The sequence below is a fragment of the Lagopus leucura genome, unplaced genomic scaffold (assembly GCF_019238085.1).
Source record: "Lagopus leucura isolate 7727_CA_CO unplaced genomic scaffold, USGS_WTPT01 Super-Scaffold_100008, whole genome shotgun sequence".
Lineage (NCBI taxonomy): Eukaryota > Metazoa > Chordata > Aves > Galliformes > Phasianidae > Lagopus > Lagopus leucura.
Genome location: NW_024962265.1, coordinates 11,665,283 through 11,680,708, shown reverse-complemented (window position 1 = coordinate 11,680,708; position 15,426 = coordinate 11,665,283). Strand labels below are relative to the sequence as shown.

At 40.5% G+C, this 15,426-nt stretch overlaps 1 protein-coding gene across 1 annotated transcript in view; it reads right to left on the bottom strand.

Moving 5' to 3' along the window:
• Positions 1-7,360: 7,360 nt before the first annotated feature.
• The window catches only part of FAM185A (family with sequence similarity 185 member A), a 41,398-nt gene continuing 33,332 nt past the window's right edge, over positions 7,361-15,426 (bottom strand). The window contains exon 8 of the mRNA XM_042872419.1: positions 7,361-9,043. Coding sequence (XP_042728353.1) covers positions 8,928-9,043 — 116 coding nt within the window. The 3' untranslated portion in view covers positions 7,361-8,927. The remainder of the gene's footprint in view (positions 9,044-15,426) is intronic.

Below are 15,426 nucleotides of genomic sequence, written 5' to 3'. Positions count from 1 at the left end.
CTCTGTTGTAAATGGACCAGCTCTGTTGCTTCTCCATGACATTCAACACCAGTCCATTTTGGTCAGGTTTAGATTTGAGTTTTCAGCCCTGAGTCTGCAAGATGCACACTTCCATTGTATTTAAGAGCCCTGCAGAGTAATCACCTCACAGCTAGAGCTGCAAAGTGGCCAGACACACCAAAGGTACTGACACTGCTTGGGAAAGAGCTAAAATCTAAGTACGGTTGATACATATGGGTATACAATTTTTTACTTAAATAACGTTAAATATATTGGATTATAGAGAGTATCCAATAAGAAGTGTTAACCCCCACATAGAACATTTACAGGACTGCTGTAGATTGACCACTCCCAGCTAAATCATTCCAGGGTTCAACAGTCACTTCATAGACAGCAAAGCTAATGCAGATCCTTAGCAATTTAAAAGATATCTAGTGTGCTTTGTGCTTTCCAAACCCTCCTTGGTTTATTTTCCTGTTCCAATACTGTTCTCATTACTTTAATTTTCATTTTTACTTGTCAAGCCTCATTTTTGTCTCTCTGACTTAGTTTTCTTAATGTCATCTTAGAATTTCCTTCTCAAAATCTCTACTTCTTTAATTTAATTTCATTTAATTAAATATGTGTTAACTATGGAAAGTGTCTTGAAGGATTGGTATGCAACAGTGGTGATTGAAAAAAATCATTATAAATGAATTACACTTAATTCACACAAACACACCCCCCCCCCCCCCAAAAAAAAAAAAAAAAAAAAAGAGTATTTTAAATACTTTTAATTTCTTCATAAGTTTCCAATCTACAGTTTTTCCCATGTTAAACCTCAGGGGGTTTTCTCCTACTCACAGATTACTGTTGACTTGCTTTTTCTCTCTCTTATGCCTCTATATGGAGCACTAAGCAATATACCAGCCCTGTGGGGCTCCGGTTGCTTCTACATCTTTTTGTACAAGCAATAAGTAATAGGAATGGAAAATCAGTGCCTTCCAATTTGTTTGGTGAGCCACAAACAAAGGGCTGACTTGATTTCTCAGAAACTCACTTGCAGCACTGTAGCTTTTGCAGGATGACGAGGACTGTGGCTCTGCCTCAGAGTCCCCCATGCCACGGATTCCCTGGCCATCTTGATTAAACTCTCCTGACTCAGCCAAGGAATTTCCCAATTAGCTATTTTTACTGTAAAGAAAGCCCTAGAGAGTTACAGATCTTTACAAAACAAAAAGCAGCCATGAGACGCGTATCTCCACCCAGTGTCATCTTTCTAGTTTATTTGACTTTTCAAACCAGGAAAAATACCACTTTTATTTTCTTGATCCTGCCATTTTGGTGTGTGACAGCAGTTGGTTCTTTTCTCAGCTATCCTCAGCCTCCGATCCTTTGCACGTACATTCAATGATAGGAAAGTTTTACCCTGTGCAGCTTGAGTCAGGGACAAAAGCTATCAAGAGGCTCCACGATGTAAAATAATTCAGCACTGATGCTTCTCTGCTTGTTCTTTCTAACACAGCCAAAGAGCCTCCCTAGACCTAGGCAGGCTGCAGAATGCACTGAACCTATTGGATCGGAGTGGTTTTTCAATTGCTATTAGATGGCATGATACGCAGAAAATAGAAAGGGGATCGCAGTCAGATTTAGATATTTTCCTGTATGTGTCACACTTTCTAAAAAATCTTTTATTGTAATTCAAGGTCAGTGTTGGGAAGAGAACACCTTTCTGCCAAAAACTACATCAGAAGCTCAGTAAAATATAACAATGATTCTGCACTGTCAGTCGTCCTGCAGCAGATTTTTACTGGTGACATCAAAAGCAATGACACTACTGTCACTTACATGTAATCTTATATATTTATAAATTGTGTTTTTTAGTCACAACCAATATTGCTAATGAATTGTAAACAACAGATTGACATAAAAATAAACAGATCCCTGTTCCTTGTTTTCAGACTGACTCTTAAAACCTTCTGCTGGCCCTGTGAGTCACAGAATCACAGAATCACCAAGGTTGGAAAAGACCTTCAAGATCATCCAGTCCAACCATCCACCCATCACCAATAGCTCTCACTAAACCATGTCCCTCAACACAAATCCAAATGTTCCTTGAACACCTCCAGGGTCGGTGTCTCCACCGCCTCCCTGGGCAGCCCATTCCAGTGCCTGACCACTCTTTCAGAAAAGTAGTATTCAGAAAAGAGTCTCAAGGAAGGTGTTGGAAAAGTCTGTTTTCAGGTGTATTTTGTATTCTGTTGGTGTGAAACACACATTTCAGAGACATTTCATTCCATATTCAAGGAGACAGAAGGGATGGATCTGGAGAACCTGCTAAAGCAATAGAAAAAGTATGCTTTTAATTTGAAGCTGCTCTGCAAAATTTATAAATCATGTATACTTCATTTTGCCAAAGGAATTCCCCATTATTAAACACTACCCAGTCCTAGCAGACATCTCCTAATAGATGAGCCATGCAAGCATTGAGGCATATCTCTCGTACTGTGTCATACACTTTTTCAGAGCTTTGTTTTTACTCTTTCCTGAGATTTAAATAGAAAACATATGGATCTACTCTATATGACTCTTGAAGCTTTGCAATGCAGCTTCTTTGGAAACAGTTACGAGCACAAAGATTGTCCATTCTTGCCAGTACTAGATAGCATTTGATAGCATTCTATTTGCCAGCATACTAGTCTCTAGTGCCAAGTTTAAAAAACATCCTATGAACTGATAGCCCGTGGTGTTCTTCAGTATCTGGAGGCTAATGACTCTCTAATTAAGCCACAGAGGATCATGGATGATCTGCCTGCAGGATGAAGTGATGATACAACTTCTTTCTTCTACTAGAGGAAAACAAAGGTAACTCACTGCTCCTTAAAAGGTGGCTTCTGTAGAAAAGGCCGTGCCAGCTTTGATGTGCTTAGGAGTAACCCTGGGGGAAGTCATTGGTGTCTAGAGAAACACCGCTCTTCATTGTAACAGTCTCCTTAAACTTCATAACTTCGCAAGTACCACAGGAAGTCAGCTAAGAGCTGAGATAGCTGTAGGTCTCTATTAACCTTTCTGAGTGCCAAATGAATGAGGAAATCTGCCATTGCCATCTGAATTCCTTGCTAGCCAGTGTAGTGCTCTGAGCAAAGGGTAGGTTGTGTGCAACAGTCTGCTTCTGATGAAGAGCAAGAATAAATGCTTCCTTCTTTCTTGTCTGCTCTAATAAGGAGCCAGTTACATTTCTTTTAAAGTCATGACCATTTTGTTAACGAATGACTCACCAACAATTACATTTTTTTGTCTTTGAAATGGAAATGGCATTGGTTCTTAATAGCTGCAATACATCTGACACTTGGAGAACATTCTGGCTTTGTTTCGGTTTTGTTTGGTTTGGTTTCTGATGGTTGCTGTTAGTAAGCAGATTGCAAGAGCTCTATTTTCTTGAAAAAGCAAACACTTTCCAAATACTATCCAAATATTCAGGTCTCAGGAAGGATTTGGGCATCTGACAGCCTTGTAATCAGAAATGAAGGCAGCCTACACACGAGTTGGTGATGGACTAAGAGTACTCTTCAGTTGAGCAAGCAAAAATTATCATAGTGCTGTCTTCTCACTCACTGTTAAGTTGGTTTTCAGCTGTGACCTGAGTAGAAACTTCACTGCTAAGTGGGGGCTCCTGGAAAGCTACATTTCAGCTTTTGTGTGCACTTGAACTGGATACTCTAAAATAACACTACAGGGTTGACATAGACTTTGGAGCACTTTGGATTGTATGTGGATTTATCATGTTGTGTAACCTGGAGGATGCTTTCTGCTTTTCTTGTCTCCATTTGCTTCTGTAGCTTCACTACACTTTGCCCCCTGTTTAGGTTTTTCTTTTCGATCACTTTTTCTTGATTGTTTTTTTAACCTTTCCTCATTACCTTGAAATCTCTGCTTTTAATTATAATGAACCTGGTAAAATCTTCTGAATCTTGCAACAGCTTGGAATTCAGACCATGAGGAAGAACTGTATAGCTAACTCCTCTTAGTAAAAGGGATTGAAGCTTTGGGTAAGGACTGAATTACGTATTCCAGTACTGCTCAAGCCATGTCTGTGGTCTGAGCTTTATACCAGGAGACACTTGCTTCCAAAGATAATTGCAATTATTCACTGAAAAGATTTTATTCATCAGAGCATTCATTTAAGACTTTATATGAATGAATAAAGAGGCTCTATCATAGTACAGCACGTCTTAAGTAAATGATGTATTTTGCCATGTGTTGGTGATTAACGAGTGGCTGTTTCTGGCAAACTAATCAGCTGTAGCTCCAGGCATGGGACAGCGTAAGTTTCCAAAAAAATAGTAACAGCTCCACTCATACACGCTTCAGCCAGCCACTATACATTGCAGTTTCCATGAAAAACAGGAATTTGGACTTGCATGAGTTGATTTTGTTTTATGGCTTACGGCTTATAGCTCACATAATTTGTGCACACATTCCTCAACGGCAAAGGCCTCCTTAATAGAAAAACAGCTAGAGCCTTGTGTTCATGGGCTAATACAGAGTGTCAGAGTTGTTTTTTTAAAAATACAAATCCTGCAATGGTGGGAAAGGAGCCCTCCCACCCCACTGCTCGTGGCCCTTTTGCAGCCCTCCTGCTTCCCCAGCCTGCTGCAGGGATGTGAGCAACACAGCTGCGCATGGCTGGGGCTGCTGTAACCAGCTTCATGGTTTTCACTTTGGAAAAAGAAATGCCAGAATATTACTAATATCGTAGCAGCATTAGTCAGATAATTTTTATTATCTGTCTACTTCAATTTGGATTTTTTTTTCTAGTACTGTCTAGATGCTACGTATTATAATCTCTTATTGGGCTCAGTGGGGAGGAAGGCGGCCTTGCTGTGGCCATGACACATAGATAGGTTGAGCTGCCTGCAGGCGATGCAGGGCTGGCCCCTCCTCAGCACCACATGAGCACGTTGGGCCCCAGGGAGCTTGCTGGCACGCAGGCAGTGAGGGGGAAGCCAGGGGAGGGAGCTGGGGGGCGGCTGCTCTGTGCAGCTGGGAGCAGGCCAGGAGCCAAGCTGCAGAAGGATGGAAAGAAACGGGCTTTCAAAAGACTGCAAGCATTGGGTCGAGTTTCTTCAGCTCAGGAAGCCAGTGGAAGCTGCTGGGCCGATAGACACCGTGTCTGGAAAGGAGGGAGAGTTGCTCTTGAAGGTCTGTCAGCCAGCAGTCCTGATTTTGCCCCGTATGTGTGTCACTTTATTCACTGTCTCGGTGTTCTAACAGAACACTGCAAAGGGGCATGGCCACAGAAGGGACAGACGAGTAGGAATGAGTGACAGCTACTGGAAAGGAGGGACGTGACACAGTCTGTGCTTTTGGACACCATAAATGATTCCTTCCTGGTTCAGCTGCTACAGGCTCCCCAGCCCAGCCAGACACGGGCACGCCTGAACAAACTGAGATGAGGGCCATCAGGACTGCCACAGGGCTGGAGCACAGGCTGGGAAAGGACAGGCTGAGAATTGGGCTGGTCCAAGTCTGGGAAGACTCAGATCAGAGTGGGAGAGACCATACTGCTGTCTGTGGCACTCTGATGAGAGGATACAAAAGAGAAGACAAGGCCAGACTCTTCTCAACAGCGCACAAAAGCTGGCATATTTGAAGCTCTGATTACACAGAAGGAAACCATCTTTTAACCGCAGGCCGGTCAAACGCGAATCCCAGAGAGGCTGTGCAATCTCCAGCCGTAGAGCTATTCAGAGCTCACCTAGCAGAGCCATACCCACCTCGTCTGGTGGATCTGTTCTGAAAAAAACACAACTACCATGACTTCCATGGGCCTCTTTCAACTTGATTTATTCCATGACTCTATGATCTAACCAACTATCTTCTTTTCTAGTTTCCACACCCAACATCAAGAGATTCAGTTAAGATAAGGAAACTTTTAGTGTTCTTTGTAGAAACAACTTTTGCAAAATACTTTTTTTGTCTTGTTATTTTCTTCTGTTATTGCAGACAAGCTGCCTTGAAATATACTGCCAAACTGGAGCAACAAGACCAAAGTAATGCTGACCCTCCTTCCTGGCTCGGCTATGACAGGGACGGTAACATACCTTCACCAAAAAGCACAAGTGAGAACCTGGTTGAATGAATTCTTCAAAAGTAGAAGTGAAGAAATTATGCACCATCTAGAGTTGAAGTTTGGGTTTGTTTTTTTTTGTCTGTTTTTCACAAGAACATGAAAAGAACACTGCATTATTTTTTCTTGAAATTAATCAGACTTCAATAACAGACCACATTGGATTAATAAGGATGTTCTGTAAATCTTTCTCACAGGGGCATGCACGCCTTCAAGCAAGACAGCTGCACTGAAACGACATTGCTAACTTTCACATGTTGATTCAAGCTGTCTTCATCTTTCAATATTAAGAGGTTTTTGTAGTCTCCTGCAGAGTAGGCAATAAATAAATCTGTATGTGTTTAGGGCTTATTTGCCATCAAGGTTCTCCAGAACATAAACACTCAGACTTCCCACAGACCCTCCCCTGTGACACAGCTGGTACTCATCAGGTGCTTCTTGAATGTGCGAGAGCGATGAGGAACGGTGTCCAGGTAGCGATGACCGCTTTGCTCATACACGACTATGCACGCACATTCAAGCCCTCTTCTACTTCTCAGCAGTCAGCTGCACACTCAGAGCACTAATTCTTATGAAGGCCTCTCGTGCTATGAATTCAGCTCTCTAAGCAAGCCAGTGCCTATACTTTCAGTTCTGAACTGCAGGCTAGCTGGCAGCTGACAAAGTCAGGAGCTTCAAAGGAAGGGGAGCACAGATGGGAAAAGTACTACAGCCTCATTTTTCTCCAGTTGTAAGAACTCATCTTCCTATCAAAAGGACAAGAAAAATGACACGTGGGGCTTGCCATTTATATCCCAATTACTGATAACCCATTAATCTTTTCTTATCTAGAGAAAAAAAAAAAGTTTCACCTCATTATTAGAACAATACATTACTCAGATGTCTTTTGGGTAATCTCCCAAACATTTATTTTTCTTCAACTCATTCTTGACCTTAATGTTAGAATTCTAGTGGTCTCAACAGTTATTCATTTAGAAAGAATACCACCACAGTAGCTCTACTGGTAGTGCAACTTTTCTAATGGCTTATTTAAGCTTCCATAAGCAAATAACTAGCTATCCTAATGCTTAATCACAGCAAGTTTTAGAATGCATTATTCTGCTTAATTTTGAATGAGAGGAAGTCACATGCTTTCTCACTATGCCCTCCTTTTGATAGCCAATGCAGCAGTACCCCAAAACAAGACCTTAATCACAGATGCTAACAGGCTTTGTAAATTAGGGTGAATAATAGAACCAGTAGCAGACTCAATTCTGTGAAATATCTACTACACATTTTATTTCCAGCTACAACAATTTAGGAGCACTTCTTTCACTTTGTGTCTGCAGCTCATAAAATATTAGTTTCAAAACTTTTCGAGGAAACCATTACGCATTTATTAACTGTATATCTTTTAACAGTATAATAATATTTAGTAATATTATATTCCTTTTAGTAGTGACATTACTGTTTCATATACTAGAGTATTAAATACATATATAATTTGCCATAGACATCAGAACAAACTGAACACACAATGGGAAACAGAATGTGGAATTTTTAACCACTCTCGATTAAGTGAAAAAACTGCCCTTGATTGCTGCAGAACATTAGCAAGGGGCAACTATAGCCCTTGGGGAACATCATTTTATAATGTTATGGTCTACAAACACATATACATAATTTAAAACCTGAACCGACACTCCGAACTCTTCATTTCTTCTCTCCATCCATTCAGTTGGCAGGTAGTCCTGCATTTCAGCTGTAAAACACAAACTTCAGTACTTCTGTTGTAAGGGGCCATATAGAAACAGAAAGGCTTTTAAAAGCCCTTTTTAGTTTACTGTGCGTTTGTAATACGGTAACAAAATCCTCCTCAAAAATCACTGTCTCTTGTGCAGGGTGTATAAACTTCCCTTGCCTTCCTTCCTCCTCTGCCTTTCTGTCTCCATGAACTTACAGTCCTGTCATGCAAGGCTGATGATAAATGGAAATGTAGCAAGGAGATTACAGCTCTCATTTATTAGCTCAGTAGCTTTTACTTTGGGGAACACTGATATGAACTCATATCCAACATCCTGCTTGGTGGAGTGTTCTTCCTTGAAATCAGCCACACCTGTTGCACTTCGGAGTATTTATATCAAAAGCTTTTCTTTATAGAAAAACTGCAGCATACACAGAATTGCTGAATCAGTCCACAAGGAAGTGGTTCAGGACAACATGGAACATGTCTCTGTTTCATAGAAGCAGTTTTACACATACAGTGCCTGCTGACAAAGCAGAAACAGCTCAGAGATTAAAAACAAACAGAAAAACCAGTGATGAATTACAGTTTGAAAGTGGTTTTATCCTGCCCACAATACACATAATTTGATTGAAAAAAGAATTCTATGTTTTGCATAAACAATGGAAGTCCCACAGTAGAAAGATATTTTGCTAAAAAATATAAAATAGTTGGCAGAGCACAGCTCCTTGGAAGTAAATTTTCATGTATCCAAAGACCAGGAGGTGAAAGTGCTTTTTTTTTCCCAATCTTCTTATTTTAAATGATGACTCTAAACTTTTGTTTGAAAGTTACCAGCTTTTAAGACTGATTTGGTGAGTGGGTCAGGTCACACAAATTCTGCGTATGTAAGGCCTTGTAGTTCCTAAAAGGCACAAAAAGGAAACCAGACCCATTAATCACCAGCACTGTCACCAGCAAATCTTGGGTTAAAAAGTCCTCATTTTTAATATCGCTTCTCTCTTACATTAAGAATATGTATCAACAAAGTTTCATAATTCCAGAGAAAATGTTCCTTTACAGTTTCTTGACTTGTTTGTTTTGACTATTTCGCCTTTAAGAAATCTTCAGCTTGACAGACTGAATCCAGCTTTGGCTTTTAAGATACACTTTGCCACTTTGTGTGTCAGCCTTAATCCATTTGTCTTTTTCATTTCTTTGATTCATGTGACCTGGAAAAGAGAGTCCTGCTTAGTTTAATTTGTCACACAGTAAACATATCACCTTCACACCAAGCTCCTTGGAAACATTTCAGATTGTACCAAAATAGTCTTTATGCAATTTTAGCTGGGGCTTCTGACATTTCCTTTTTGATACATTTCTTTGTATTCATCCCATTTCCCTTAATTTGTTGTTACATTTTTTACTGTGTTATTTATTATAAAATATCATAGGCTAGAAAATATGTCTACATTCAAGGTAGTTTGAAGTTGACATCTCTTTTGTAAGCCTGGAAGAGAGATGCTGGTAGGACCCAGTGACCCAAACGACAAAACATGTTGCCAATATCACTGCTTTCTTATGTCAATGGCTCAAAAACAAAACAAAACTGAGATGTCTGTCTTCTATGTTTCATCTAAACTCAGTAAGAAGGGTCTGAAAACACTCTGAAAACCTCACTCTGTAACAAAGAAGAAAGTTGAACTTAACCCCATTTTACAGATCAGAAACTGAGGCCAAGAGAGATTAAGTGACCTTCCAAATTTATACAGAAGGTTTGTGACCAAATTGGGAATTAAACCGAGATCTGTTAGTCCCATATCTGTGCCTTTATCAGAAGATCAACCTTCATTTTGGTTTATTTTTACAAAGTGCCTTTTATTGTTATTTCAGCGTTCGTGTAACTGAGTGAATTCTAAGTTTAGAACTAATCTGAGCTTGGAATAGCATGTGAGATGGCAGGGAAGCAGATTCTGAAGCAACTTTGCAAACATGCTCCGCTCTGACCTGTAACTGAGCTGAAGTAAAATTCTGGCCATGTCAAAAGCAGTGGCAAACCTCCAACTTACATCACTGCATTGGTTTCTACAACTCAAGCCAACATGCAGAATTTTTCAATAATATTTCAGCTTTTTGGTACAGCTAAGTGGGATTACTTGATGGCAATGGGCCAAGGCCAATACTAGCAGGATGAAGCACGGTTCAGCAATACAGGATTTTCAGAGGAGTCCCACGCTGACCAAGTTCTCCCACTGAATGAAGAAGGATTTCAGTATTCTTTCCTAACAGGCTGCAATGTGCCTTCAGGGATCCCCATGAGGATGTCCCAGTACAACTTCTGTCCTCCTGGTTGCACAAGGTAACAGAGGCCTCAACTACACCACATGCTCACTGCATCATTTCTACCTGAAGGCAGTGGCAGTACGGTAGAATCCACTCCATCTAATCAGGGATTTAAAATACATCTATGATGATCACTACAAAGCCAGGCAAATGCACTGTATATGAAATCTGGTAACATCTGAAACAAGGAGAGTCTCCACGTACCAAAAAAAAAAGAACCAACAAAGTAACACAAAGGAAAATTTCACCTGATCCCTTCACAGAGTTCTGCAGCACTGAAAATGCAGCTGTTTTTCTAAGAGAAGACACAGCATTTACAGGACAAAAACGTTTTCTCAGAAAGCACCCATTGGAGTGCTTGGCCACAGCCATTTCCTCTCTTGTTTTTTTGTCACCATGTCATGTTGTTCTGTGGAAGGAACAAAGGCTGAAGCACAGAACCAGCCCTGTAGATGATTTCACCCTGCCACATTTCTGCTAAAATTTTAACGGAGAGTTTTGGAGAAACACAGAAACAAACTGAGTCATTTCAAAGCTCAGTTGTAGTCTGAGCTCTGTTTCTCATTTTGTATTTGCTATGTGAACTTAGAAAAATGTTCTGTTCCTTGTGCTTCTTTTGGAGATTTGCCCATGAACAAATGCAGGAATATAAAACTGCCTGCAGCAAACTCAGTATCAAATTCCATTCCCCGCGGATGCAGATCTTCAAAGTATCTTAAGGTTATTAATCCTATTGCCAATCAAGCTTAAGATACCTAAATTGTTTTGTGTAGGAGGTGCTAATCAAGCAACAAAACTTAAGTTGGAGATTTCTTGATCGCAATTTGATCTTAATGATACCCAACTGCCTGTACTGTGGGAACGTTAAGCGGGTTTTGAGGATGACTTTTAGCATGATTAAATCACAAAAAAAAGCATTTCAAAACCCACCAGTCAAGGCAACAGCATGAACTGAGGGAAAGACAGATGCATCAATATGCCGCATGGCCACCTTCTCAGTATAAAACTTAGGAAAAAGGAAGTTTTTCCACATGTGCCCAAGGCAGAGAAGGTCTTTGCAAAACTTTATGCAGTCAAGAATTGATCACTGATCCGTATGCCTTACTGTAGGCCAGAGAAACTGAAGTAGTTCTATGTTCATATCATAACACGTACAAAGATAAGCAAGATTTTAAATGCTTTTCTTTGGTTTTCTAAACACTGTGGTGCATCCCAAAATTGCTGCATACAGCTTGAGTTAAACACAAGCTGAAACCAATAAAAATCCGTAGGATAGCATCTCATCTAATGCGTTTTTTAAAAGTTGGATGAACTTCTTATTTGACTTAAAGGAATGTAATCTTTTCCAGATACAACCTGGGCGTTTGTTTGTTTTTTAAGATACTGCTTTAAGGATCAAGGCTTTAAAGAGGGACAGTGTTTAGAGGGACACTGTAAATCTGTAAAACAAAGCTCTTCCCACTCAGACCTAATGGCAAAGATTCAATAGAAAGTGTTTCTAGAAAAGAAGGGAAGTATTAAGGAAGTGCCTTGAGAACAAAGAAAACAACAAAGGACACAACAGCTAATAGAGTTACTCCTGGGATCAGAACTGAAACTTCGAATGCAGCAGAGACAAGTCAGCTGCAAAGTGTGGAAAAGGAGCGCTGTGCTTTCACAGCTGCTAAGTTTCAGAAGAAAGTTAGGTTTCAGCTGAGGGCTGTGACACATGTTCTTTCAGTTATTTCCCTTTTAAAGGCAAGTTGCTTGCCTCACATTATTCACTGCCCCTTCTACTGTGTTTGTGTTTAACTCTGGAATTCAATGCAGCAAAAAAAATTACCTTAAATAATACAAATTTCTGATAACAAAAGCAAATAATACACCCATAAAGCTTTGCAGATGGTGTACAAATCTCATGGAGCTCATGCAGTCAGCTCTCTCCTCGCATCCTGGATAAACCAATCCTTGAATCAAAACTAAAGGAAAGCCCGCAGTACTACATAGGCAGCTCTCCCACTACTGCTGGATGAGGAGCCATTCTGTGAGCGATGAGAACACCTACGTAGGAAACAGTCTGTCTAAATCCAGTAAGGCCCAGACAGGAATCCAGTCCTAACCTCAAGCAGACATGAAATCCTTATTATTTCACTGCATGCCCAGTTGCTCTGAAGGTAAAGGTGCTCCTCGCCACAGTCGTGTTGGAGAACCAGGCAGGGTAGAAAGACATGAACTGTGTTATAGGAGAAACCCGAGAAGTCAGAAATAGGATGGTGGCAGTGACACCCGTTCTACCAAAGGGATCCAGTAGTTGGAGTCACTTTCTCCAGAAGCAAATGAGGAAGGCGGGTATATAATGTGTTCCTAGTGATGAAAGAATAACTGGAGATGGGTCAACGCATACTGTAGAGGCAACATGTATCTGGAAGCTTTTACAAGAAAAGTAGAAAACAGGAGATTCCTCTCCATCACCAGGACAGATACAGTGGGAAAGGCCTAAGTTAACGTGAAGGAAAGAGTCCTGGTTACTCTTGTGCATGGTCAACAGGTGACATGGCTCAGAGAAGCAGCCTTCAGATAAGGCTCAGCAAGATGTTAGTGCTGTAGACTGATGAGATTAGACCCCAAACTACAAATCCTGTGAACTCTTGCAACTGTTGTCATGTTGGCTAAAATAAGGGAGCAGATATGCTTCTTGACTTGAGAGAAGATAAGCATTCACAAAGAATATGTTTGTTATTAGTAAAATAACAGAAAAGTATGAAGGGACTGGCTTGTCAGCTTGAGAAAGTAACAGTGGGATGTGGTAACATGTAAACACAAACATCCACAGCCACTGAGGAGCACCTGTGACACTGTGGGACTTGGACCAAAGACACTTGGTGCTGAAAGCCAGATTGAGCAACTGACCACCAAAGTTAAAAGCTCACTTAGCTCCAAGTAGATGGATGGCACCATGTCAAAGGTTGCTGCTGGATATCAGCTTGGCACTAGGACTGGGCCGGGGGAGAGAAAGATCTGGAATCAGAAGAGTCACTGGCACCACTCAGAGACAGAAGATTCACATGTTGTAAAAGATGGATTATATTCCAGACTATTCGATTTGGAAATTGACACCATCAAGGAATGACTGCAAGACTTTTTTTCCAGCAAACTTAAATTGTCAAAACATAAGCTTGCAATGTAAGCATGTCAATAGCTGCATTCATTTACTCCCTAGATTCATCCACACACATGCTTCATAACCTTCCTTGCAGTTACTTTGAAGTTGTGGGGAGCAGATGGCCACATCAGCTTGGAAGAAGAGGAAGTAGAGATGAAAGCAGTCTCCAATGTATTTTAATCTGACATGCTTGCCTAGGTCGTTCTTCAAAACCTGCTACAGCGCAAGTACTGTGACCTCTCCAGACCATTAGTTACTACTGAAAAGTTTATCCTGCTATTTAGCTAAGCTTTCTTTACTGTAAAATCAAATCATAATTTCTAGTTCCATCACCAGTGGACAGAGGACATTTTGTTTCATCTCTGCAGCAATTTCTGACATAGTAGAGAAGTGCATCTTCCCTCAGACTCCTTTTCTTAAGAAGAAAATACCACTTTTTTTTTTTTCCTTTTTAAATCTCCCTCCCATAAATGATGTTTTTGACCTCTGAGCTTATGCTCTCTTTAGGATTCCCTACAGTTCCTCATATCCTTTTTGAAGTGGACTACTCGAAACTGGACACATTCCAGCAAAGTATTACTAATGCCAAGTAAAGCCAAAGGATTATTTTGAGTTTTACAGAACAGTCCTGTTAATATACTATTATGTTTGGGTGGTTTTGTGTTTTTTCAACTGCATAACATTATTGCTTCCTGTTTACTCAAATACTCCTCATCTTAGGAATGCATACGTTCCTACCTCCACACTTCAAACGTAAAAATGATATACTGGAAAAACGGCTTAAAATGTAAACAAATCAGGATTATTTGAATGTTCATCAGTTAATTTAACATGTTTGTAACCTCTTTGGCTTGAGAGTCTCCTAATTACCTTATCTGCTTAAATTACAGAATCAATTACTGCTACCTCTCCCGTTACCATATGTAGTTCCGGACGTAGTTAATGGTCTCTACAGGCTTCTTAGACAAGCTGATTCCTGGATAAAAGCAAGCCTGGAGAAATGGGGAAGGCACACACATCTGCAGGAAGAGCTATGAGTTGCAAGAAGCTACAGAGCCTACTTGACAAGGACATCCTCTTTTCCTACCCTCTTTGCTATGTGAAGGGAAAAAAAAAGTCTTGACATGATTATTATTGTAAATTACTGGATTTACTTAAACATTCTCAAATGAGGCAGGAAAAGAAATGCTTTCACAGATGGAAGTTGGACCAGTACTTAGCATGAAAAATCTATTTTTATAACTTTCATTGTACCATACTACAAGAGTGCCTACTGATGGCAATGGAAACAGATCCTTATTCCCACAGATTACTCTGAGGAATAAAATACCCGGCATGTTCTCTGGTTCCATCCCTTCCCTGACAAGCATGCCAGCTTTGTAGGCAAGTCCCTCACTCTTCTGAAAGAGAAAACCTTTTGATAGTTTCATCACTCTGCGTCTGAAGTGCTCACTTCTTTTATCCTTTTGCTTTGATGAAATCCACATCATTTTTCCTCAGCTGTCTTGCAAAACCCTGGATGTGACTGCTCACACGGCCTTAGTGTGCCACCTTCCTCACTCCTGTGGAAGCAGGAGCCTTGAAGCAAGATGAGGACACAGGTCCTACCTTCCCTAACAGCAGGAGGGAAGGCTGTGTCACATAGTGCAGGTGACAACCCAGGTGCATATTTACTCAAGTCACAGAGTTCTCACTGGAAAACCTCCTCTCTCATATGTCACACAACACTCCCAGAGTCAAGAACAGCCTCCTGAAAGCAGTCAGTTCCCATCTCATCCACATGAAAACTGGCTGGTTTCTGAAAATCTATTTTTAAATTAACCTCTGAGCTCAGAGTTGCCATGCCTCTTGAAGTTTTTGGTTTTTTTTTTCTCTAGTTGGCAAAACTCCTCTCCCTTCCCCATTTGTACTTCTTTAGTTGCAGCAGAAAGACATCCATCATCTCTGTACCTAAAACTTCAACAATAAACAATGTTTTCCTGATACAGAAACAGCATTAAATCCCTTTTAATTATTTGAGAATCTACACTTAAAAGAAAATTCTCAAATATCAGCTTCTAAAAGAATCACAGAATCACAGAATTGTAGGGGTTGGAAGGGACCTCCAGAGATCATCGAGTCCAACCCCCC